The sequence below is a fragment of the Silurus meridionalis genome, chromosome 1 (assembly GCF_014805685.1).
Source record: "Silurus meridionalis isolate SWU-2019-XX chromosome 1, ASM1480568v1, whole genome shotgun sequence".
Lineage (NCBI taxonomy): Eukaryota > Metazoa > Chordata > Actinopteri > Siluriformes > Siluridae > Silurus > Silurus meridionalis.
Genome location: NC_060884.1, coordinates 31,518,838 through 31,544,804, shown reverse-complemented (window position 1 = coordinate 31,544,804; position 25,967 = coordinate 31,518,838). Strand labels below are relative to the sequence as shown.

The 25,967-nt window shown below is 39.4% G+C and overlaps 1 protein-coding gene across 1 annotated transcript; it reads left to right on the top strand.

Moving 5' to 3' along the window:
* The first annotated feature begins 747 nt into the window (after nt 1-747).
* Nucleotides 748-11,891, top strand: ssb (small RNA binding exonuclease protection factor La). The gene is made up of 12 exons (XM_046852255.1): nt 748-886; nt 3,253-3,311; nt 3,404-3,507; nt 3,699-3,873; nt 4,325-4,432; nt 5,031-5,134; nt 5,991-6,062; nt 6,249-6,291; nt 6,716-6,853; nt 7,911-8,103; nt 8,359-8,490; nt 10,524-11,891. Exons 2-12 carry the CDS (start codon nt 3,255-3,257, stop codon nt 10,616-10,618), a joined length of 1,221 nt encoding a protein of 406 aa, XP_046708211.1. The 5' UTR covers nt 748-886; nt 3,253-3,254; the 3' UTR covers nt 10,619-11,891.
* Nucleotides 11,892-25,967: the final 14,076 nt, after the last annotated feature.

Sequence of the window (25,967 nt, the reverse complement as noted above, 5' to 3'; positions counted from 1 at the left end):
TTATTATTATTATTGGTAGTAGTAGTATTATAATTTTTATTTTATTTATTATTATTATTATTTATTATTATTGGTAGTAGTATATGAAATATTATTAACAAACTAGAAGTAGGTGAGAGCTTAGTGGTTAAGGCATTGGATTTTGGAGCCAAAGGTCATGAGTTCAAATCCCAGCCACACCAAGCTGCCATACCTGGGCCCCTGAGTGAGGCCCTCAAACCCATAGCTGCTCAGTTGTATGAATTAGATAAATGTAATTTTATCTATATAAGACTGTCTGCCAAATGCCATAACTGTAAAAAGAATAATAATGCTAAAAAATAAAAAAAAATGTGGCCTTTATTCTGATGTAATAATAATAATAATAATAATATAATGCGTTGTTACATGAATTTTTTTACCATTTAACTGATTAAATTATAATAATAACGCTTACATTAATTTTTTAAAATACTGATTAATTCGTGGCCTTTTTAAATATATATTTATAAATTCAAATATAATTTATAAATTTTATATTTTAATAATTTTATATATAATTAAATATTTACCTATTTCTTAACTTTTTATACCGACAGCCTTTATGGTTTAATCATTATACAATAGCTATAATAATGCAATAAAAGGTCATGTATAAATAATATATGCAGGAATAATAATTGTTTATAATAATGTCAATAGTTAATCGATAATTATTCTTTTGAACAATCTTCCTTTTACAAATGTCGGCCATTTTTGTAGGCTTTGTGACACTTCGGACACCATTTCCCATAATGCGTGGATAAATTACGTCCCGCGCATGCGCTGTGGCCCAACGCGTGTGTCAAGCGTGAGCGAAGCAGAGAGCTGCAGTTAATCCAAACGCAGATAGACCAAACGCATTAAAGTAAGTGTTTTTAATGCTGAAATTTAACATTTTGAAAGATTTTGTCTTTATTTATCTTTATGTCCATGTATATGTGGGTGTAAATGAGGAGTATGTGGGGTATAAAGCGAAATTATACATCCATGTGGTGTTCATTAAAGCGGGCTGCATTACTAAGAGAACACCGGTTCAGTATATTAATATTTATAGATATAGATATATTTGTCCAAATTAAATAAGAAATCACTGATCTAAATGTTTTACTTTGACCAGAATGCTCCAGAGTTGACTTGCTGTTCTGCTCCATGTGTCCACGCGTGCCCGGAAGTGCACATTTTAAGACTTTTCTTATGTAAAAGTAAAAAACTACCATTTAACACGAACGTATTACTTTAACTGTAAATGGTTTCACATTTTGAAGACTATCTTATACACCGCCACTAGTTTGTAATCGTGTTGAATGGTTTGGATCAACATCTCGTTCGTTATCGCGAGATCTCGGGATCACGCGTGGTCCTTTTCAAACATGGCGGCGGTCTGGTTCACACACGTGACCTGTGCGATCTTGTGTGTACAGTGATTTAAACTGAAATCCTGGTTTATGTATAATAAATATTTTCGGATGCCTATAAAAAAAGGAAACTTTTATAGTGACTTGTTTTTTGTTTGTTTATAATTTATGTAAATTAGGAAGAAATACATTCATAAATAAAAATGATCATAAAGTCTACCATAAAGTGTGATCAAATGTGATCTCTGACTACCTTGTATATATTTTTAATGACTCTGTGTTTAAAGAGAGAGTACAGAATATTAATTTATATAATAATTATCAAGTTTATATCTTATATGTGTGCCAGTGGTGACTGTGGCAATCAAAAATTCCCTCAGATGGAGGAAGAAACCTTGAGGGAACCCATTCTCAACTGGGTGGCATTCCTTATATTTCATTTTTGAGACATACATGCTGTTCAGTGATGGGCAGATGCACCATGCAGATGCCCAAACTAGGGCACATGGGCCAAAGTTGAAGGAAAGAAATGGCATTTGTAGAACCTTTAAAAAAAAAAAAAAGGATCAGCCTCATGTCACATTAGAGGTAACTGCATCACCATATAAGGCATCAAACACTATTAAACAATAAACTGGATGGTTCCTCGTTCTAATATACGTTTAACTGAACTAAAACATTAAAAAGTTTATATATGAGACACTGATTATCTCCCCATCGTGGCATCTGTTAGTTGGTGGGATTTATTAGGCAGCAAGTGAACATTTTGTCCTCAAATCTCATGTGTTAAAAGCTGGAAAAATAGGCGAGCGTAAGGATTGGAGTGAGTTTGACAAGGGCCAAATTGTGATGTCTAGACGACTGGATCAGAGCATCACCAAAACTGCAGCTCTTGTGGGGTGTTGAAGGAAGCAACAGTGATTTTATATATTATCTTTTATTTAAATTTTTTTATTTTTTATTTTACTTTCTTAGTCAGTTGGGAAATCACTGCACTTCTTCCACTTCTGTCACAGGCCAGTGTGTACCTGTCTTTCACTCTGTTATTTAATTGTTATGCGTAATCATGTGAAGTGCATCCAGAAAGTATTCACAGCGCTTCACCTTTTCTCATTATTCTTCATTATTTTCCTCAAAGTTTTACAAACAATACCCCATAATGATGTGTTTGAAATCTTTGCTAAAATCACATGTACATAAGTATTCACAGTCTTTGGCATGACATTCAAAATTGAGCTCAGGTGCAGCCTGTTTCCACTGATCATCCCTGAGATGTTTCTATAACTTGATTGGAGTCCACCTGTGGTAAATTTAGTTGATTGGACATGATTTGGAAAGACAAACACTTGTCTGTATGAGGTCCCACAGTTACAGTGCATGTCGGAGCACAAACCAAACCATGAAGTCCCAGGAATTGTCTGTAGACCTCAGAGACAGGATTGTTGGGTGCAGAAAATGTTTGCAGTGGCCTCAATCATCCATGAATGGACTGGGGGAGAAAGGCCTTAGTCAGTGAGGGGACCAAGAACCCAATGGTCACTGAAAGAGCTCCATTGTTTCTCTGTGGTGAGATGAGAACCTTCCAGTAGAACAAGCATCTCTGTTGCACTCCAGCAATCAGGCACCTGCATGGTAGAGTTTCCAGCCACTCCTCAGTAAAAGGCACATGACAGCCCACCTGGTGTTTGCCAAAAGGCACCTGAAGGACTCCCAGACCATGAGAAACCAAGATTGTTTTGGCCTGAATGCCAAGTGTCATGTCTGGAGGAAACCAGGCACTGCTCATCACCTGGCCAATACCATGCCTACAGTGAAGCATGGTGGTGGCGGTTAATCATATTGGAATAATAGATTTTTTTTTTATTGTTGTTATTAGGGATGGCTGAACAACAGGAAATGTCTCCCCTGGAAAAGAAGGTGGCAGAACAGATAGAGGTGAGGCACACGCACTCCTCTACAGGCCTAGCACCTTTATCACCTATTCGCTTTAAGTTGCTTATAAATGTGGTGTTTTTTTTTTATTTTAGTATTATTTTGGAGACCATAACCTTCCCCGAGACAGGTTTCTGAAAGAGCAGATACAGTTGGATGATGGTTGGGTTACTCTGGAGACAATGCTCAAGTTTAACAGGTACAGAAAAACGACCCTGAACGGGGCCCTGAATACAAGTTGAAGTTCGTATTGCTTCATATTTAATATCTTGAGACAGTTTACTTTTGACATGCAGTAGTATGGTTACAGATTACAGTATTTTTGCCCCGTATATGATTTAGAGAAGTCTCTTGGTAACATGCCATTCTCTCACACCTTTATTTCAATAGGCTTAAAAGTTTGACCTTGGAAGCTGCGGTTATCGTCGAGGCGCTGCAGAAATCCAAAACCGGGCTGTTGGAGATCAGCGAGGATCGGACCAAGATCAGACGGAGCCTAAGCAAACCTCTGCCCGAGTTCAATGAGGAGTATAAAGATGCTCTTAAACACAAATCCATATACATGGTGAGTGCTACTTAGGCACATCTGCGTTAGGTCTGGCACATTCCCATGAAACAATACGCCATGAACATCAGTGCAAATATTCGACGAATATGATGTTTCACTGATTAACATGGACTATACTTCAGTCCCTTCTCTATTCTTCTAGCTTTTAGGCCACTGAGATCTGGGTCATGGCACCAATATAGAGTATCCTGCTCTAGACGACTATAAATAAATATATCAAACATTGAGTAATATGGTACAGTTTTGGCGTCACTTTTGGAACAAAAGCAAGCAGCTGTTGCTAAAGGATGATACACACACCGCACACACACGCCGTTATGATTCAATACAGTCTGATCTCACCTGTTCTGCTAAATACAATCATTAATTAGACATTGGACCACTTTGTGTTCATCAGTTTGTACTATAGACATGGGATTTATACTGACGGATCTTCATTATCCCACAGAAAGGCTTCCCTTTGGACACGACGCTGGATGAAATCAAAGACTGGCTCAACGATAAAGGAAACGTGGAGAACATTTACATGAGGAAAGGTCCACAGAAAACTTTCAAAGTAAGATTTCTGCAGTAATTCCTTTTTTTTTTTTCTTTATTGCAAATGTGGAGTACGGAGACGTCGCTATTGCAGGCTGAAGTGGAAACGTTAGTGGTGCAGCAGGGGGTTGTACTACCCGGAACTATAAGAGTATTATTAATTATATTAAATGATGTCTCCATTGAACATTTATAGAAGGAGAAGCATTTGTGCGACCGATGTCTACTGACTAGCTGATACAAATACAGTACATAATGACATAATGATCATTGTGAAGGCGCTAAAACAAAATCCATGGGGGCGAAAAGAGCTGAAAGGAACATTGGTACGTGTTCTAGGTTAACATTTATAATTAGACATGCATTTGATGTTTTTTTTTTTTTTACTCCAGGACCCTTAACAAAATTAGCATCCCAGGTTGGCCTCTTTTCTTTAGCCGTAATCGTGTCCATATGCTGCTCCTGCTCCTCTGCTGCCTTTTCTTTATTTATCTGTAATGATCTAAGATTGCTGAACCCTCACACTCTCAAAAAGGAATTAAATGTTGAGTGAAAAGGTTTTTTTTACTTCCTTTGGTGGAGAATGGGTAATAATTCGTTTGATTTGCTCTTCGCAGGGCTCCATCTTCGCCACCTTGGAGTCAGAGGAGGCAGCTAAGACCTTCGTTGCCAGAGACGATGTAAAACAGTTCAAAGGAAATGACATGATTGTTCTCATCAAGTAAGTCATGATTGAGCAGTGCCTTGTGTCAACATTTACGCCCCAGTGTACATTGTGTAAGGACAAGAATTGGACAGTGAATAAGTGGAAGAAAGTTCCATGGACAGATGAATCCAAATTAGACATTTTTGTCTCTCAAAGAAGAACTTACTTAAAATAGAGAACAGGAGAGATGATGTGATCAGACTGCCTTTACCCACACAGTCAAACATGGAGGTGGAAGCTTAATGGTTTGAGGCTGTTTAGGAGCAGAGAAGGTTGGAGACTTATCGGAGTGGAAGGAACCAACATGGCAACCATTCCATACTTCAACACAATTTCATCTGGACTCCGGCTCTTTGGAATAGACTTCACCATACAACAAAATGACGAGCCGAAGCGTACAAAGCTTGTAGGCGCTATTAAGAGAGTAAACAGTCGTCTGGATTGTCATCTATCATGGAATGACCTGCCGGGTCACGGCACCAAAATCCTCTTGAACTGCTCTAAAATACTCTGAAGTAATGTAAAACTTGCCAAAGATGTTCTTCACTAGTTGTACAAGAGGCACAGCAAAGCATTCCAGCTGAATGTTGGAAGAAACGAACTGTCCAGATGCAGAGTGTGTGTTTCCACCCTTTTAACAGGCTCTGTAGTGTTCATTCACATTTAATGTAAACCTTTTCTTCAGTCGTAAATGCCTTTGGTAAAAACCCTATTTAATTTTAAGTGTGTGTGTGTGTGTGTGTGTGTGTGTGTGTGTAAATATAACAGATTTCTTAGCCTTTAAGCCTCTTCTTTTTGTTCATACCTAAATCCTGTGAACAGAGCAGTCGTTAGAAGATGCTCATGTTTAACTTCTGATCTCTTTGCGTAGAGACGACTACATTACTAAGAAATCGGAGGAGAGGAAGCAGGGTCGTGCAGAGGCTAAAGCCAAAGCCAGGAGGTGAGAACCACATCACTGTACATTAGGGAATGCTTTAGAGAGCTGCAGAGATATTTGTCTCTCCTGCTGTCAATCACGGCAGACGGTAACAATAGTCTCGGTCACATCTCTAAACACAAAATACTTTTTTTTCTGTAAATTCATTTCATGCCCTTCAGTTTGCTAAAGGAACTGTTTTGATTTCAGTGAAAAAGAAGAGAAGCAGAAACAGGCTGAGAAGGAGGAGATGGTGAGTGAACTGAAAGCACACACAATTAGCCCACTTTAACCCCAAGTTTCCAATTTATAGTGAGTGAAAAGTAACACAGACTCATTGAGAAGTGGGAGCTCAGACTTACTGATCAGAAGGTCGGGGGTTCAATCCCCAGGATTGCTAAACTGCCACTGTTGGGCCCCTTGAGCAAGGCCCTTAACCCTCAGTTAAGGGGCACACTGACCCCCAGCATCCAATATCTCTGGGATATGCAAAAGATTTCACTCTGCTGTAATGTACATGTGACAAGTAAAATGCCCCTTTAGAAGAGCTGCTGCTGTAATTATAACTCCATAAGCGTTATTCATGTTCCTCACAACGCACGTGATGAGGTGTATCAGGGCTGATGAACTGCAGATGTCTCCATGTTGGATTTTTTCTTTATTTATTGCGTGTCCAGAAATCTCTGGATGAGCAAAGAGGCTGCGTGCTGAAGTTCTCGGGTGAACTGGATCAAGTATCCCGAGAGGATTTCCACAAGATCTTCGCCGAGCACGCTCAGATCAAATGGATCGACTTCACCAGAGGATGCAAAGAGGTGAGACATGCGGTGCATTGTGGGAGATTGCATTCCACATTATATACATTTGTGGTCCACATGAAACCGATGCAAACACTTTTCAAATATTGGTATACCGTATTTTCTGGACTATAAGCCGCTACTTTTTTCCCACGCTTTGAACCCCGCGGCTAATATATGGATTTTTACTGGGTTTTTCCCGGTTTTACAAACTTCAAGCCAAAAAAAACTAATTATTCTTCACACTGAAAACAACCGGGCATAAAAAAGCACCTCACCTGTGTTCTGAGCTGCACGGCTTGGAAAAAGCTTCACCAGTGTTGATTTTTAAACGCACGACGATGCCAAAAGATAAACTCCCGAGAGAAATAGGAGGAAGGAGGAAGTTAGTGAACAATGACTTTCTTGGTCGGCTACTGTTTAGATACAAGCCGTTGTAAAGCGTTGAGTCTGGGTGAAGGGAGAGCTCGCTAACTCCAGTTGCAACAGAAATCATATAAGCACAGACAGGTTTCCAAATCTCGTGCTTTTTAATTTTTCTTGGCAACGGCGTAACAGGTTAGTCAAAGAAACTTAGAAATGAGCATCAGAAAATAAGGACATATTCCTCGGTCTTGCACACATGCAGTAATCCTGGAAAAATGTGGTGGCAGGCTGTTCCCAAAATACCGCTCTGCTCTTAAAGGAGCCACAACATATTTCACCCGTTACACCGTGTAACAGACACTGTCTTTCATTAAAGCCTGTGTAAAGTACATTAGTATAGACAGGCTTATAGACAGGTGCGGATTATTTATGTTCAAAATAAAAATCTTTGTCAAATTCAGTGGGTGCGGCTTATATATGGGTGCGCTTTATAGTCTGGAAATTACGGTAAATTAAAGTAAATGTCACTGGATGTCATGGCAGTCACAGATCGTGTCCAATTGCAGGGAAGATTTTGAGTTCAAATCCCATTAGCTGGGGAATTACCCCTGTATAATTCATTTAGAAGTCGCTCTGGATGAGGGCGTCTACCAGAAGCCCTAATTGTTATTGTTTTTAATTGTACAGTTTTCGCTCTTTCTGCATTCAGGGCACCATCTTGTTCCGCTCGGACGCCAAGGTGGCCCTCGAGAAGGCTCTTGAAGCAGCCGGAGGCTCCGAGCTGAAAATCAAAGATCAAGCTGTGCAATGGGAAGTGCTGGAGGGAGACGCCGAGCTGGAGACTCTGAAGAAGATCATTGAGAGCCAACAGGAATCGCTCAACAAACGCAAAGGAGGAAGAGGTCACATGTCTAATCAGTTACAGCGGGATAATGGGTGACGGGGAGTCTAGTGTGGTTAAATATTGACTTTTATAAATATACATATTAAGTGAAGAATTGAGGACTGGTATGAAAATATACTGATGGGAAAAACTTACACTTGGGTTCATGCTAAATGCTAAGCAGTGCTGGGACACAGCCATGAGAATAATTAAAGGCGGGACTTGTTTGGCTAAATCTTACATCTTACCCGTTGTTGTTTTTTTGGACCCGCAGGAGGTCACCGGGGTCGCGGCCGAGGCCGGGGCGGCCGTAGAGACAGAGGAGGACAAGAGCAGACCCGATTCCAGGGCAAGAAGACTAAATTCGACAGTGATGAAGAAGGGGATGATCGTGACGAGGAAGCAGGTAAGGAGGAGACGAAAATGTGTTTGACAAATTATACATTCACTTGTACATACTTTTCTAATCAATTTGTAGCTGCTTTGAGACGATGTGCATTGTTGAAAGCACTATATAAATAAAAATGGATTGAATTCATACATATTTGTGTTGCCATGTCCTGATCCGACTCTCTGGAGTTATTACAGGTGTATAAATATATTTATTTTTAGCATTTAGATTTTCATTTTTCGTTTTTAATGATTCAATTTTGATAGTTCTTGTATTATGTGTCTATCATTCAAGAGTGATTACAGCTCACTATTACTATCAAACATACCCACTTGAACACGTGCAGTTTAATACCTTAAAATAACGTCTGTGGCATGCTCGTTTTCACTCGGCATACGTTTTTAAACGATTTTAAGTGGAAAATCGGTTTTTACGTCATTCTGTTCTGTTTTAATCACATAAGCAGGAAAAGGAAATACAAATATATTATATACTGGAAATCCTTTCAGTCCTTGTATTCTGCTTCCATTAACACCTGTTCTTCCTTTTCTTGTGTTACCTTAAAGACTCCTCCTCCTCCTGCCTGAACATGGTTTCAGCAGGCCAATATTCAAATAAAGTAGGCGTGGCTAATGGAGAAACAGAACACGAATCAAGAATATCAGGGGAAAAAAACATTTGCTACGTAACCAACACTACATACGTGCGTATAATAAATATACAAATGATCAAAAAATATAAAAGTGGCTCTTGCATCTATACTGCAAATGTTTCCGTCGCTGATGATTACCGTAAACGTACATTTTCAATACATAAACCCCAAATTGGGCTTTTCTCAACCATGAAATCAGCCATTTGTGCTCCACTATTTATAAAACAGTCTTTCAACGTTTTTTGAGGCACGACATTTATTTATTTATTTTTTAAAAAACATTACTGTGCACTTTTCCTTTTCCTATTTCTGTTCATTGCTGTCACAAATACCTACTGCCACCTAGTAACGTGGAGGAGTATTTCCTTTACTCTGCTGATCATGTCATCGCAGGCACAATACTGGCAAATTATCTTTAGTAACTAATGAATAATTTTTTGGCAGGGGTTTAACGGTACACAAAATCCACGGTTTGGAGCGGACCACGGTTTTTGAACCTGCGAAACACACAGTTGCTTGTTTTTATTACGCAGTTTATCATTATTATTAACATTTTTGAACATCACCAGTTTACATTTTAAAAACAAATTAATATAAAATGCCTGCTTGTTTTAAATAAAAAAATCTAATAGAATAAATCGTATTTACATTTTCTTATATCCATTAAAATAAGTTATCAATTAAATAGACACAAATTAAATTCATTAAATATAATTCTACATAAACCTTTTTAATTTGGGTAATACAGATGTTTTATATTTAATATCATTTTATTTTGTACTCAACTCTTCTACTTCAGCATTCTTTAACAAATGTCTTTATTCCATCCTTCATTTATTCATTCACTCCCTCGATATGTGGAATTGTCAGGATTTTCTCCTTCTAAGAGAAATTATTGAAGTTGGACCTAAAAAAAAGCGAAAGAATCCATGTCGCTGGACCGTCGTAAAAACGTTAGCGATTGCAGGAAGTGGCTGCGATTTCACGCATGTGCGAAACAAAATCGTGTTTCCGGTACGGCTCGAGTAGCCACGTCGAAACAAATGCAAGGCGGAGACTAAACACACTTGCGGTCCGCCACTTAATACGTTTGTGAAGGAACTCGGATTTTCCACACGTAAAAAGGGGTTGCATTCGATACACTGAACCGAACGCCCTGTACAGAAAAAGGTACGAAAACGTGTACCGCTGATTGGATTAAATTTATGCAGGCACTTAACCCTTTGTGCTCCAGGGGGCGCTGTATCATGGCTAACCCTGTGCTTTGATCACCGAGTCCTAACATCATTGGGATATCTAAATATAGAATCTGACCGTCCTGTAATGTGCATGTGACCAGTGAAAAAACGCTTTTTTTTTTTTTAATGCAATTTTTTTCTTTCCCGATGCTTCTCAGAACCAGCCGCACCGAAGAAGCGAGCTCTGGAGTCAAATGGCACAGACGCCGAAGCTCCGGCCTCCAAGCAAGCGAAAGAGGAGAACGGCTCCTAAACCCGGAGCCACAACGCTGCTTCCTTTCGCGCCGTACTGTAAATATTTCCCACAATCAGATATCTCAGAAACGATCTCGACTGTACCTGCTCACCTACAGCTTCCAGGCTTCATGAAGACCTCGATACCGGACCGAGCGCTCGCACCCGAAACTCTTAATTTGTGTTCAATTATATCGAAGGCGAAACGTGTATCATATACGGTTTTGGAACGGATTACTGCCACACATCCTGCATACTGCTTCCTGGAGCGTGATCAGCCAATCACAACGCTCCTCATATTCACACCATGAAACCTTTTCCTGATTTATTATCAAAAAATAGCTGAAATTCCACAGATTTATCTTCTATTATAGAACAGCTTGGCTCACGGCGCTTTAGAAGGAATCTGGTTGCAATCGGGTTTCGATCTTTAACTCTTAACTTTCAAATCTTCATCTTTACCTGAAGGTAGTGGACATTCAGGTGCTCATGGAGAAGCTTTAAGGTCAAGGATCAGAGCATAAAATCAGTATAACATGTCACTAACTGTCATTGCAAGACCTCTGCAGGTGTCGATGCTGGCCAAATGATTCTTTTGAGTATGCTTAGAATTGTTTATTATTTTAGCATTTCTAATGATCAGGTTTATGATGATTGGCTAATTTGAATGTCTTAAACCCCGCCCTCATTTGCATACAATGTAATATCAGGATAAAGTGGACACGCTGTTTTTGGATTTCAGGTCCATCCTTCGATCACTGCGTAACCTACGGTTTATAATATCGCGTTATTGTGTTTAGAAAATCGCTTATTGGATTCCTGTGGATTCCTTGGTTCCTGTGATGGGATTCAGCCTACTGAATGGAATCTATAAGCTCTGATCAGTACTACACATTGACGTCTCAAGAAGGGAAAGCATTAGACCTTTCCCCGATTGCGCTTGCTTCCAAGTTTCCTTCGCTTGGATTCCGGTCTCAATTTTTTTGCATGTCAGCTGGGTATCTTTTCACATTACAAGTGAGAAACCGCTGGTAAAATCGCCTAGAAGCCGTACGTCACTGCAATTCGGGTTTTTATTTCATTTTCTGTCAAGCAGACCAGAATAAACTTTTTTTTTAAACATATAAAATAATTTCGTTCTGACTGAAGACTCCCAGGTGCCATTTTAATTCAATGGTTTATTTAGTTTTTGTTGTTTTTGCTTTATTCTGACACTGAGGATTTCAACATGAGGCACTCTGACATTCTGTACTACATTGTTTTTTTTTTTGTGTGATGTGTTTAGCTCGTTTCATATTTTGAATTTAAATAAAAATGGGGAGAAAAAAAACGAAGGTTGTGTTTTGTTTGTGCATGCTCAATACCCATACCAATTATTGAGACTTCTTCCAAATTCATCAGTGGTCAAATTGCAATAACAGTAATTCCATGTTCCTTACTCATCAAGCTTACCTTTGCTACACCTTTTAAGATGTCAGTGTTAAAAAAGCCCCACAGGCCGCTTGCAAATTTGGAAAGGCAAATCCATTAATGGTGTATATACAGGTTTTAGTGCAACAAGTGATTCTATCAAGAAAACATATTTTTTAGTGGAGGCCCTGCATATTTGAGGAAGACAATCCTAACTGCATCTATTACAACAGCATGACTTTGTATTAGAAGAGTCCGGGTGCTGAACTGGCCTGGCTGCAGTCTAGACCTTTCATTACATAACAAAAAACACAACAAAGAACACCCAGGACTGTTAAGCAGCTAGAATCCGTATCAGACACACATGGGACAACATTCCTCTCTTTAAAAACTTCAGCAACTGGTTTCCTCAGTTCTCAGATGTATACGGACCGAAAACGTGATGCTACACAGTGGTAAACGTGGCCCTGTCACAATTTGTTTGGAGATCTGTTGCAGCCATCAAATTCTAAATGACCTCACTTTAAACAGTGAATGTGTTTATTTTATTTTGAATAGAATATGGATTTATGGGACTTGCAAATCATTGCATTCTGTTTTTTATATTTTACACAGTCCCAACTTTTTTTGGACTTGTGATTGTAATAATCAGGCTCTCATTTCCTCCACCCACTTAATGAGAACCTTAAGGTGGGTGTCTGTAAAATGACTCTCAGTCGACCATGAGTGAGAAATAAATAGCAAGCTGAATGTTAAACCGTGCTGGAGGGAAATAATGTCATTGAAACAACGAGCCACAAAAATATCAAATATTCCCCAAAAAACGTCCAATTAATCGAATATCTATTTTTTTTTTATGAATCCAGATGCAGTTGAGTGGGTGCACTTCCATTCTGACCACTAGATGGCGATGTTCATATAGTCATTGTCCCCTTGTATTGTAATGTATGATGCTCAAATACCATCACACACTCTACATTACACACTACGCACTCAATTATATCATTTATACAACTGAGCAGTTGAGGGTTAAGGGCCTTGCTCAAGGGCCCAGCATTAGCAGCTTGGTGGAGCTGGGATTTGAATTCATGACCTTTTGTTCAAAAGCCCACATCCTAACCACTGAGCTACCACGTCCCTTAGGGCATTTCACATCCTTTGATTAGATGTTCAGAGAGCTGTTTTATTTTTATTATTTCATTCTACAATGACTGACAGAGGAGAAGAAACTGATTTGGTTGCAGATCTACTCACAAAGACATCTTAAAGATGGACTTTTAAAGAAAAACTGGACATCATGAGGACCAAAACAATGCAAAACTATTTATACAGTATCTCACAAAAGTGAGTACACCCGTCACAATTTTTAGCAAACATTATAGTGTATATTTGTACAAGTCAACACTATAGAAATGAAACTTGGATAATATTTTAAAGTGTGCAGGTTGTGTAGCAGTACAGATTTACTGTCCTCTGAAAATATCTCAACATACAGCCATTATTGTCTAAATAACTGCCAACAAAAGTGAGTACACTCTCAGTGAAACAGCTTAACCATGCAAAGCCACATCCTGTTCGTCATTCACGTCGCACGCTGCAACAAGTCGGTATGCACACAAAATATCGACACAGTTTTGACATGTTCACTGAGGGTGTACTGACTTTTGTTGCCGGCTGTTGTTTTGACAATAATGGCTGTATGTCGAGTTCTTTTTAGAGGACAGTAAATCTGTCCACAAGCTGCACATTGACTACAATATATCCAAGTAATTTATCCATTTTTACAATATTGTCTATTGAGAATGTATATATGGTTGCTGAAATGTGAGGGGTGCACTAACTTTTGTAAGAGACCGTACATTTGCAATTTCATTCACAGTTGCTGGACCGACGCTCTGGAACAAAGTGCAAATTTTGCTGACTTTTTAAAAAAATATTTGTTTTAGCATTTAATTCAGTATAACGTCTCTATTTTGTGTTTTTGTCTGGGTTTTTTGTATCTATATGATTCTGTAATATATTCTACAGCACTCTGGTCATCAGTTGTTGATTTAATATGTGCTTTAAAAAAGCAATGTGCCTGACATGTCTGAGGATGAGCTGAATAATGTCTGTAGTTTACTCTGAAGTTACTGTGCAAAAGTCTTACACCACCACTAGATTTCTTGTTCCAGCAATAGTTTATTGGCAATACATAAATATATCTCAGTCTCCTTTGGATGCAGTATGGGAAAAAACAGCTTCTATAGACTAACAAGGCAAGTATTCAGTGTGACCTCCCCTTAAATTTGAGCAACAGAAGGAACCAGGCTCCTAAATGAAATGGAACCTTAATTAACGTCATTGCGAACACTCGTAAATCCTGCTATTTCATGTTAAAATGTTTATTGTCAGCTACAAAAAGACCAGCTTTCAATCACATCGTTCCATTGAAAATGCCAAAGATTGCGAATCGGACAGACCTAAATACTTTTGCATCACCAAGACTCCTCAGCAACAAAGCTGGTGGAGGCTTGAGCATTTTACCCAATTCTTCTTCTTCTTTCGGCTTCTCCCATTAGGGGGCGCCACAGCGGATCATCCGTCTCCACAACCCCCTGTCCTCTACAGCTGCCTCTTTCACACCAACTACCTGCATGTCTTCCCTCACCACATCTATAAACCACCTCCTTCGCCTTCCTCTTTGCCTCCTTCCTGGTGTCTCCATGCTCAGCATTCTCCTACTGATATACCCCATGTCCCTCCTCTACACATGTCCAAACCATCTCAATCTCACCTTGTCTCCAATGAGCATTTTACACAATACTGTACATTAATGATTGTATGCTTAATTGTGTGGTGGGTGGTGGATGGAGAAATTTTCTGGACAATGAAGACTCTATTTGCAATTGTTTTTGTTTTATTTCTAACACTTTTCTTAAAAAAAAAAAAAAAAAAAAAAAAAGAGCTATACCTTCAGTAGATGATTTCATTTATTTACTTTAGATGATGCCACATCAGATTCTTTCTCAGAAGCACCTCGAGACACTGGTTTGTTTTCCTTGTTGTAACACTGAATTATCTGATCCTAACCATCAGTGCCATTTCCAGTTTCTTTTCTAGCTCTCCTCTTGATTTGGGAAACCGAGTCACGCAGTCGTATGCTTGTGTTCGCTCTGCTAAATGTAGAAATTGATGCGGAAATTGACATGAAAATTGAGCTGCGTCTTAAACATACTAATAGAGGTTTGATGGAGTGATGGATGTAGGACACAGGGGTTTGGTGTGTGCTGGAGAGAGAGAGGGGAGGAAAAGAGGAAAGCAGATGTCCTCTGTTGTAGGTCATAACTCTGCAAGTGATCTGGGATTTTTTTTTTTTTTTTTTTTTGAGAAGCTTACCGGTTTTCTTCAGGCTTACGTCATGACTCCGTGTCTTTTCCCCTCCCTGTTTGGAACAGCGATTCATCCATGGGAGTGCGTGTGCACATCCGAAATCGGGGAAATACAACAATTACCCGGACACAGAAAGGAAGCGTTCCTCAGCAACAACTGACTCATTCTCTATGCTGATTTTTGCTCTTTGAGAATTCTACATGAAGAATTTTGTATCATCATTTACTTTAGATAATCTTAGTTTTCTACTAAAAAACCAGGTGTCCACCTTCTGCTCTCAGGACTTCCCTGAACCACACTAATATCCGAGGCATCTGGAAAAAGTTCTGATCAACTGGAACGCACTTGCTGATGCTGTTGATGGATCCACATGAACATACTAAATATCCATAAGAGTACTGTGGTTGGTTACATGGTTCCACTTAGGAACCATAAAGATGGATTTGGATTGTAATTAATACATGATTCTACAAGGTTCTCTGGTGGTCTAGTGGTTAGGATGCGGCACTCTCAGCACTGCGGCCCAGGTTTGATCCCTGGTCAGGGAACCAACCCCAGCCATTAGGGTTACACAAGCCTTAGTGCCGGTCCCAAGCCCGGATAAATGTGGAGGGTTGCGTTAGGAAGGGCATCCAGCTTAAAAACTTGTGCCAAATAAAACATGCGGATGATCCACTGTGGCGCCCCCTAATGGGAGAAGCCGAAAGAAAGTTTAAAGTTTAATACATGCTTCTATAGTGGTTTAGAACTACATGCTGTACATGTGATTTTATTTTCATTTTATTAAATTGACAGATTTCATACAAACTTCTTTCACGGAAAAAGTGAAGCGCTGTGAATACTTTCCGGATGCACTGTCCTAGATACAGTTTTGCATTCAGGTGTAAATAGACTGAATAAATGGACATTGGGTGTCATTAAGATTAGATTGTGTTCTGTTCTGAATTTGGGTTCTTTGTTCCTCATAGGTTTTCACTCATCATTGTCACCTCTGGCTCATTCATTAGGGATTCAAAATATAAATCCTAAAAACAATACTGAACACCTGAGAATGAGAAATAACATGAGTACCAGAGTGTGTGATTATGAGTAATGTCCTTTCTACAGTCTTATACAGTCAGGTGACTTTGTGGAACCAGTAGCTACTGAGCAACTCATTAAATAGCTCAAGATTTGAGATCATTATAGATCCAACACCAGCTTCTCCATGCCAGAGCCTTTAAACATTTGTAGAGGTCCAATGTCCAAACACTACACGAGGTGCTTATCCAAATGGCGCTTGTACGCCTTTAGATGGTTCGAGATGTTTGTGGGGTCGGCACCCCAAGGTCCATAATCTTCATGAGGTGGAACAAGACTGAAGCTGGAGCAACCTTGGGATAGATAGAGATAGAAAAAGAGAAGCAGTGGAGAGGAATTAGCATAGCTGCTGTTCATAATATTAACAAGCACAAGTTGATCATGTGCATGTGATCAGATGTTCTGGAGCACAAGGTTGTGATATGTGACGCGTGTTATGTTTAAGATACGTCTTTAATTTGCGCTTAAACTGGGAGAGTTTGTCTGAACCCCAAAGTTTAGGAAGTAAATATAAGAATGCTCTACCACCTTTAGTGAACTTTGCTATTCTAGGAACTACTAGAAGTCTGGAGTTTTGAGATCTCATTCTTTGTATCCACATGCTTGCTTGCCACCCTTCATAATTCTCACGTCACCCCATTGCCAATCCAAAAATAATTTTCTAGTTCTACTTCTGGAAAGAGATGACAATGGTAAGGTAAAAACTCCCTGAGATTGTATGAGGAAGAAACCTTTAAAGGAACCAGAACAAAACCTCATCTGGTTGACGCCAAATGTTGATTCATCATACTTCTATTGATGGACTCTTGAATGCAAAACTGCTTATAAAAACTGTAGTCCTAACCCGCTGTAGCAGACTATATTCATTACAGTACAAATCCATCTTCATGGTTCCTAAGAACCATGGAACCATCCACTGTAATCTCATTGAACTTTCAGACGTTCATGTAGATCCATTAGCAGCATCAGCAAGTGGGTTCCAGTTGATCAGAACTCAGGATGGCCAGTAGGGCATCGGGGTGGATCAGGCAGGTCTATAGAGCAGAAAGAGACACCGCTTGGCTGCTGGCTGACGTGGGGTTCTGTCAATCGTGTCACATTTATGTGGGAAGTAATCGCTCAGTAGACTGCTAAATGGAAGGTCATGGGTTCAAATCCCAGCACCACCAATCTGCTACTGCTGAGCCTTTGAGCAAGGTTCTTAAACCTCAACTGAATGGGATAATTGAAAGTCGCTCTGGATAATGGCGTCTGAAGATGATGCAAGTTTGGGTTTCTTAGATGCATCCAAAATACTTCTGCCCCTTTAATTAGCAGTGAATTCATAAACAATAAAAGAAATACACTCCGATGCCACATGATTCCAGTCAAGAAAGTCTTGTTTTACAGGTCATGTTCTGGTCCTGCACTTGAGATGGTGTAAAAGTCATGCTAACAAGTCATGAGACTGATCCAGATGCATGCAAAAAAATGTGCACGTTTTTTTCTCTCAGCTAAACTGCTCCTGATGTCTACAAGGTGTGTGTGTGTGTGTGTGTGTGTGTGTGTGTGTGTGTGTGTGTGTGTGTGTGTGTGTGTGATAAATGAGCTGGCAGCTTAGGCGATAGCGGCTGTTTGGACGTTATTAATGTGTGGGGATGAACAGAAATATTGGTGTTATCTGTAGGCTGAAATCATAACTGTAATGGAGTGATCTGTAACTGAAATTCACACAGACATTTATCACACACACACACACACACACACACACACACACACACACACACACAGATCTGTGTGTGTGTGTGTGTGTTTATGGGTGTGTGATGGTGCTAAATAAAGACTTACTGGACTGGGCTCAGGGTAGCTGCCTGTCTCTCTGTTCCAGACTTGTATTCTGTTTGTCTCTCTATCTGTCTTCTTTTGTTTTTTGGTCTCAGACTTATATTCTGTTTGTCTCTTTCTTCTCCTGTCAGTTACTGACATATTCTGCCTCTCTCTTTGTCTGTCTTCTCTCTCTTTTCCTGTCTCTCTTCTCCTGTCTCTCTTTCTCAGACTCTTTTTTTGTCTGTCTCTCTGTCTCTTTTCCCATGTCTCTCTGTCTCAGACTCATATTCTGTCTGTCTTTCTGTCTGTATTCTCCTGTCTCTCTGTCCCAGACTTTTATTGAGTCTGTCTCTCTGTCTGTCTTCTCCTGTCTCTGTCTCAGAACCATATTCTGTCTGTCTCTTTGTCTCTCTTCTCCTGTCTCTCTCTTTTATTGACTTGTATTCTGTCCATCTCTCTGTCTGTCTTCTCCTGAATCTCTGTCAGTGACTCATATTCTATCTTTCTGTATGTCTGTCTGTCGGTCTGTCTGTCTGTCTGTCTCCTCATGTCGCTCTCTGTCTCAGAGTTGTATTCTGACTGTCTCTTTGTCTGTCATCTCCTGTCTCTCTGTCACATCCTCAATTTATCTCCCAAGCTGTTTTCTCCTTTCCCTCTGTCTCAGACTTATATTCTGTGTAACTGTCTCTCTTTTCCTGCTTTTCCATCTCCATCCATCCATTTGTATTCTCTCTATCTCTTATCCCTTGTCTCTCTGTCTCAGACTTGCCTTCTCTCTGTCTCTCTGTCTTCTCCTGTCTTTCTGTCTCAGACTCATATTCTGTTTGTCTCTGTCTGCTTTCACCTGGGTCTCTCTCAGCCTTGTGAATTTCAGTACTATTCAATTCAACTCAATTACTTTCAGTATTTCTATGGCACATTTTTACAATTACCATTGTTAAAAAAATTGAACTCTGAGATGTATGAGATGTTCCTCTCAAGGAAGAAACCTTAAGAGGAACCAGACTCAAAAGGGAATTTTGAATGATTCCCTGTTATGTTTAAACATTATTTTTTATAATATTTTCACATTTAAATTGACAGAGTTCCCTGTGAATGTAGCTTTATTATCTGTGTGTAAGTGTGTGTGGATTGTGTACAAATTCAGTTTGTGTTAGTTATCTTTACATGCCATGTCCAGTCTAAAAAAAAATTATATATATATATATATATATATATATATATATATATATATATATATATATATATATATATATATATACAGGGAGTGCAGAATTATTAGGCAAATGAGTATTTTGACCACATCATCCTCGTTATGCATGTTGTCTTACTCCAAGCTGTATAGGCTGGAAAGCCTACTACCAATTAAGCATATTAGGTGATGTGCATCTCTGTAATGAGAAGGGGTGTGGTCTAATGACATCAACACCCTATATCAGGTGTGCATAATTATTAGGCAACTTCCTTTCCTTTGGCAAAATGGGTCAAAAGAAGGACTTGACAGGCTCAGAAAAGTCAAAAATAGTGAGATATATTGCAGAGGATGCAGCAGTCTTAAAATAGCCAAGCTTCTGAGCGTGATCATCGAACAATCAAGCGTTTCATTCAAAATAGTCAACAGGGTCGCAAGAAGCGTGTGGAAAAACCAAGGCGCAAAATAACTGCCCGTGAACTGAGAAAAGTCAAGCGTGCAGCTGCCAAGATGCCACTTGCCACCAGTTTGGCCATATTTCAGAGCTGCAACATCACTGGAGTGCCCAAAAGCACAAGGTGTGCAATACTCAGAGACATGGCCAAGGTAAGAAAGGCAGAAAGTCGACCACCACTGAACAAGACACACAAGCTGAAACGTCAAGACTGGGCCAAGAAATATCTCAAGACTGATTTTCTAAGGTTTTATGGACTGATGAAATGAGTGAGTCTTGATGGGCCAGATGGATGGGCCCGTGGCTGGATTGGTAAAGGGCAGAGAGCTCCAGTCCGACTCAGGCGCCAGCAAGGTGGAGGTGGAGTACTGGTTTGGGCTGGTATCATCAAAGATGAGCTTGTGGGGCCTTTTCGGGTTGAGGATGGAGTCAAGCTGAACTCCCAGTCCTACTGCCAGTTTCTGGAAGACACCTTCTTCAAGCAGTGGTACAGGAAGAAGTCTGCATCCTTCAAGAAAAACATGATTTTCATGCAGGACAATGCTCCATCACACACGTCCAAGTACTCCACAGCGTGGCTGGCAAGAAAGGGTATAAAAGAAGAAAATCTAATGATATGGCCTCCTTGTTCACCTGATCTGAACCCCATTGAGAACCTGTGGTCCATCATCAAATGTGCGATTTACAAGGAGGAAAACAGTACACCTCTCTGAACAGTGTCTGGGAGGCTGTGGTTGCTGCTGCACGCAATGTTGATGGTGAACAGATCAAAACACTGACAGAATCCATGGATGGCAGGCTTTTGAGTGTCCTTGCAAAGAAAGGTGGCTATATTGGTCACTGATTTGTTTTGTTTGGTTTTGAATGTCAGACATGTATATTTGTGAATGTTGAGATGTTATATTGGTTTCACTGGTAAAAATAAATAATTGAAATGGGTATGAATTTGTTTTTTGTTAAGTTGCCTAATAATTATGCACAGTAATAGTCACCTGCACACACAGATATCCCCCTAAAATAGCTAAAACTAAAAACTACTTCCAAAAATATTCAGCTTTGATATTAATGAGTTTTTTGTGTTCATTGAGAACATGGTTGTTGTTCAAATTAAATCCTCAAATAAAATTAATCCTCAAAAATACAACTTGCCTAATAATTCTGCACTCCCTGTATATATATATATGTGTGTGTGTGTGTGTGTGTGTGTGTGTGTGTGTGTGTGTGTGTGTGTGTGAAGGTCATGTGAAGGTCACACTTCCGTTTTATTTGCACACATTGTTCATCTGAAGGTCATTTATTGCTCTGTGCTATATAATGTATTTATATAATGATTTTTGACAATTCCTTGACCTTGGATTTGTGTGTGTGTGTGTGTGTGTGTGTGTGTGTGTGTGTGTGTGTATAGGGACTCAGATGTTGCCGGATTCCCCTCAGAGTTGCTCTGATGTGTTACGAAGGCTGTCCGCCGTGATTAGCCAAACCGCTCCCAAACGTCACCTCCAGCTATTTAGGATCGGCTTCAGGCACTCGTGCGTGGCCACTGTCGTCACGGCAACCGTGGACAAAGCCTTCTGGTCTGATTGGCTGAGAGCGTGCGCTTATGCTGTCCTCCGACTCGTCATGTATTGTGTGGCATGAATATTTATGAGGTGAACTTCATTCCATTTTTTTTTTGTAGGACATTATGACATAAAACATGGCTGCAGTGGAATATTACGGACCGCTTTAAAAAACTTTTAATTCATTCTTTCTGAAACACTAGAGCAGGTTATTTTTATACGTTATCACTCTGATATTATCATTTAACTTTAGTGTAGTGTAGCTATTATCGTCCAAAAGCAATATGGGTGAATACTTAATGTATTTTTTATAAATATTTATTTATATATTTATATATTTAAATATATATTTATTTTTATTTTTATTATCCATTTTTATTAGATTATTTTGCAAAATGTGCAGCTTCAAATCAGGTTCATAGATAGATAGATAGATAGATAGATAGATAGATAGATAGATAGATAGATAGATAGATAGATAGATAGACATACCTACACAGACAGACAGACAGACAGACAGACAGATAGATAGATAGATAGATAGATAGATAGATAGATAGATAGATAGATAGATAGATAGATAGATAGACATACCTACACAGACAGACAGACAGACAGACAGACAGACAGACAGACAGACAGACAGACAGACAGACAGATAGATAGATAGATAGATAGACATACCTACATAGACAGACAGACAGACAGACAGATAGATAGATAGACAGACAGACAGACAGACAGACAGACAGACAGACAGATAGATAGATAGATAGATAGATAGACATACCTACACAGACAGACAGACAGACAGATAGATAGATAGATAGATAGATAGATAGATAGATAGATAGATAGATAGATAGATAGATAGACATACCTACACAGACAGACAGACAGACAGACAGACAGACAGACAGACAGACAGATAGATAGATAGATAGATAGACATACCTACACAGACAGACAGACAGACAGACAGACAGACAGACAGACAGACAGACAGACAGATAGATAGATAGATAGATACACCTCTATGAATTCCATTGTTTAATATATCAGACATAAAAACAGCAACACGTATTACACCATGTTCTTATTAAGTTCACAAAAATAAAGCATAAATGGAAAAAAGCATGTATGAAAATCGAAATACTGCTTCAATAGAATTTAAGAGCAAGGTGCTGCTAATCAAATGCTCTTGATTAATCACGTGTGACCGCCTCTATAAAAAGCTCTAGCAGTTTGTTGGTCTGGAGCGTTCAGGTCTGTTAACACAATGCCAAGAAGAAAAACACCAGCAATGATGAGAGAAGCAACTGCTGCTGAAAACATTTTGAAAATAAGCCCAAGCACACCAACAGATCTAAAACAGAATGGCTGTAAAAGATTGGAATTAAGGTGTGCAATGGATCAGTCAGAGTCTAGACATTGTTTACGTTCTAGAACGGAAGGTAAACAATATTGTACATGACTGCATCAGGTTATTGCTGCTAAAGGTGATTCTATCACAAGGTGCACTTAGTTTTTCCTCCATTTTCGGCTTTATTTAAAAAAAGAAATAAATAATGTGTAATATGTTGTGTTTCTGTTAATTTCAATGAGGTTGTTTACCTAATTTTAAAACTTAACAAGGACCAGATGATTTTTATTACGTCCTGATACGTCAAACCATTACTTTTGGTTTTACAGATGGCGTACATTTATTTACACATGACGATGTATATTAGCCAAAAAAAAAAAAATACACAAAACGTACAATCCAATCATACTAGATTGACTGTATAAAGGAATATTTGGTTATTTCTATCTTATATATTCTAGCTGACAGAAAATCAGTTGACTTCATATTTCCTTTGACAAGGACAAATTCGCTAACAAAAATATCCCAACATATCTGCTGAGTTCTTTCCTGAAGTTGACAAATTATGAAAACATATAATATTTAATGAAAACACACACAAAAACCTTCTTATCGCAAACATGAAGTGATTCTACAATGTATACACTGTGTAATATCATGGGATTGATTTTGTATGTGTGTGTGTGTGTGTGTGTGTGTGTGTGTGTGTGTGTGTGTGTGTGTGTGTGTGTGAAGGGCCGCATGAGAGAGAGCGCTCTGTTGGATTGCTGATGATTTGTCTATCATCTGTTTCATTCCGAATGTTCCCCTGAGTCCTTTGTCTATAATGTATGCAAATGAAATGAAAATGGTGCAGTTAGCTGCAAGTGGGCAAGATCACAGGCAATTAGCATAAACATGCTCATTAGCATATGGCTGTCAGTCGGCAGAGTGAAGCACAGTGTGGCTTACTCGGTCACGTGACTGCGCCATGCGTCAGTGACGCAGAGACACTCGTGTTCACACAGTGACGTTTCCATGCATGAGTGTGTGTGTGTGTGTGTGTGTGTGTGTGTTTCTTGGACAAAAAAGAGCTCAAGAGAGAGAAAGAAAATCACCTCCATTTCTTTCACTTAGCGTAATTTGGTCTCTTTTTTCTCTCTCAGACTTTTTCTCCTCTTTGCCCAAATTCTAGCTTTCCATCACCCGTCTCCATTTTGCCCTGTGTGGTAAAGTAGCTACGGCTCACTGTATGCTCACAAGAGCTTGCTAACAAAGACTCCATGTTTTCTTTGTTGCTTGTGAGAACTTCTGTAGCTAACAGCACAAACAAACACATGCTAATCAGTCACATTAACCACGCTAATCACACTGATGAGTGTAAAAATGAGCAGCTGTATGAGTTACCTCAACATTATGTGGTACTCTTACTTGACATGCTAGCATTGTGGGCATATTAGCAAAACAAACATACTGTACTTAGCACACACACACACACACACACACACACACACACACACACACACACACACACACACACAGTTAGGGATTTGATTGGTTGCTTTACAAATGCCTTGAGATTTTGCTTATTTTCTGTCATGCTAGCAAAACGTCTATTCTTTGGATTCTTTGAAAACATCCTTCTACGTTCACAGCATATAATTTATAATATATAGTGTATATATATATATATATATATATATATATATATATATATATATATATATATATATATATATATATATAGTATAATTTACCTCCTTTAGGGAGGGTTGACTGGAACACTTGGCATTTAAAACACAATGTATGCAGGCAAATGAGTAATAAAATACATTATTAGTGAATGTGTGTGTGTGTGTGTGTGTGTGTGTGTGTGTGTGTGTGTGTGTGTTTCTTTCTTTACACCTCGATTAGATATCCATCTATTTATTTGTTTCCAAAGTGTTTTACAGCCAACATGCTAAACAAATCACAAAAGGACTGTGTGGCCCTGAAAATTCAAGACCCTCCACTTTGGTCTTCCATACACACACACACACACACACACACACACACACACACACAAGAGAACAGAGTGTGACCTATGACCTTTGGCCCTCCCTGGCCCAGTGTGCAGCGTAGAGGTGTGTGTCGGTCTTATCAGCTCCCAGCAGACGCACTCGGCTCACCGCTTTCACTTATCGCTGGAAAATTGCCGTTCTGTCCGGGTGGGAAATCGAGCGCTAATCCCCTCTCCCTCCCCCGCTGAGCTGGATTAAACTTCCACACGCTTGAGGCTTATTTTAGAAAATGCTGAAACACGGCGAAGCGTGATGGCATGGGAATGGCCGAGACCTTCTCTGTGCTGGAAAATGAAAATGCTTATTACGACTTTTTGATTTATTGTGAAAAAGTGGCAGTGATGAATGCGCATGAGATGCGAGTACGTCCGGGGGGTCGGGCTGGAACTCGGATTAACCCCTTGAGCCTTACAGTGATGTTGTGCTATTATTTATAGAGCTGAGCAGGTCAGGGTTAAGGGCCATGCTCGAGGGCTCAGTAGTGGCAGCTTGGTTGGGTTGGGATCTGAACTCACACCCTTCCGACCAAGAGTCCATAACCACTGAGCCAACACTTTTACACAATTACAATTCTGGCATTTGGCATATGCTCTCATCAAATGCGACATACAACTGAGCAGCTGAGGGTTAAGGGCCTCGCTCAAGGGCCCTTGGCAGCACTGGGATTTGAATTTGTGTCCAATGCCTTAAACATTTTATGTTTTTTACAATCAAAGTAAATTGGCTAGGTTAAATAACATGTTGGTCCGATCCATCAGACGAGCTCCTGTAGCTCAAACTGCTGAAGAAGTTCATGCTGTTAATGTTGAACAGGTGAGGACTGTTTTGGCAGCAAAAGGGGGACCAACACAATATTTGGCAGGTGGTCATAATGTAATTCCTGATCAGTGTACATTATGTTAGCAAGACCTTTTGAGCCTTATTAGTCAGGTTGCCAGGCATTTGCACAGCTTTATGGAGCTTTTATTTAAAAGTTTATTTATTGTTTCTCTACAACTACTTGAACTCACTCTCAACCCCTTAAGGTTTAATGTTTTGCACACATAAGAAAGATACTTGTAGCATTATAAATGTTATGTAGACATTCCATGGA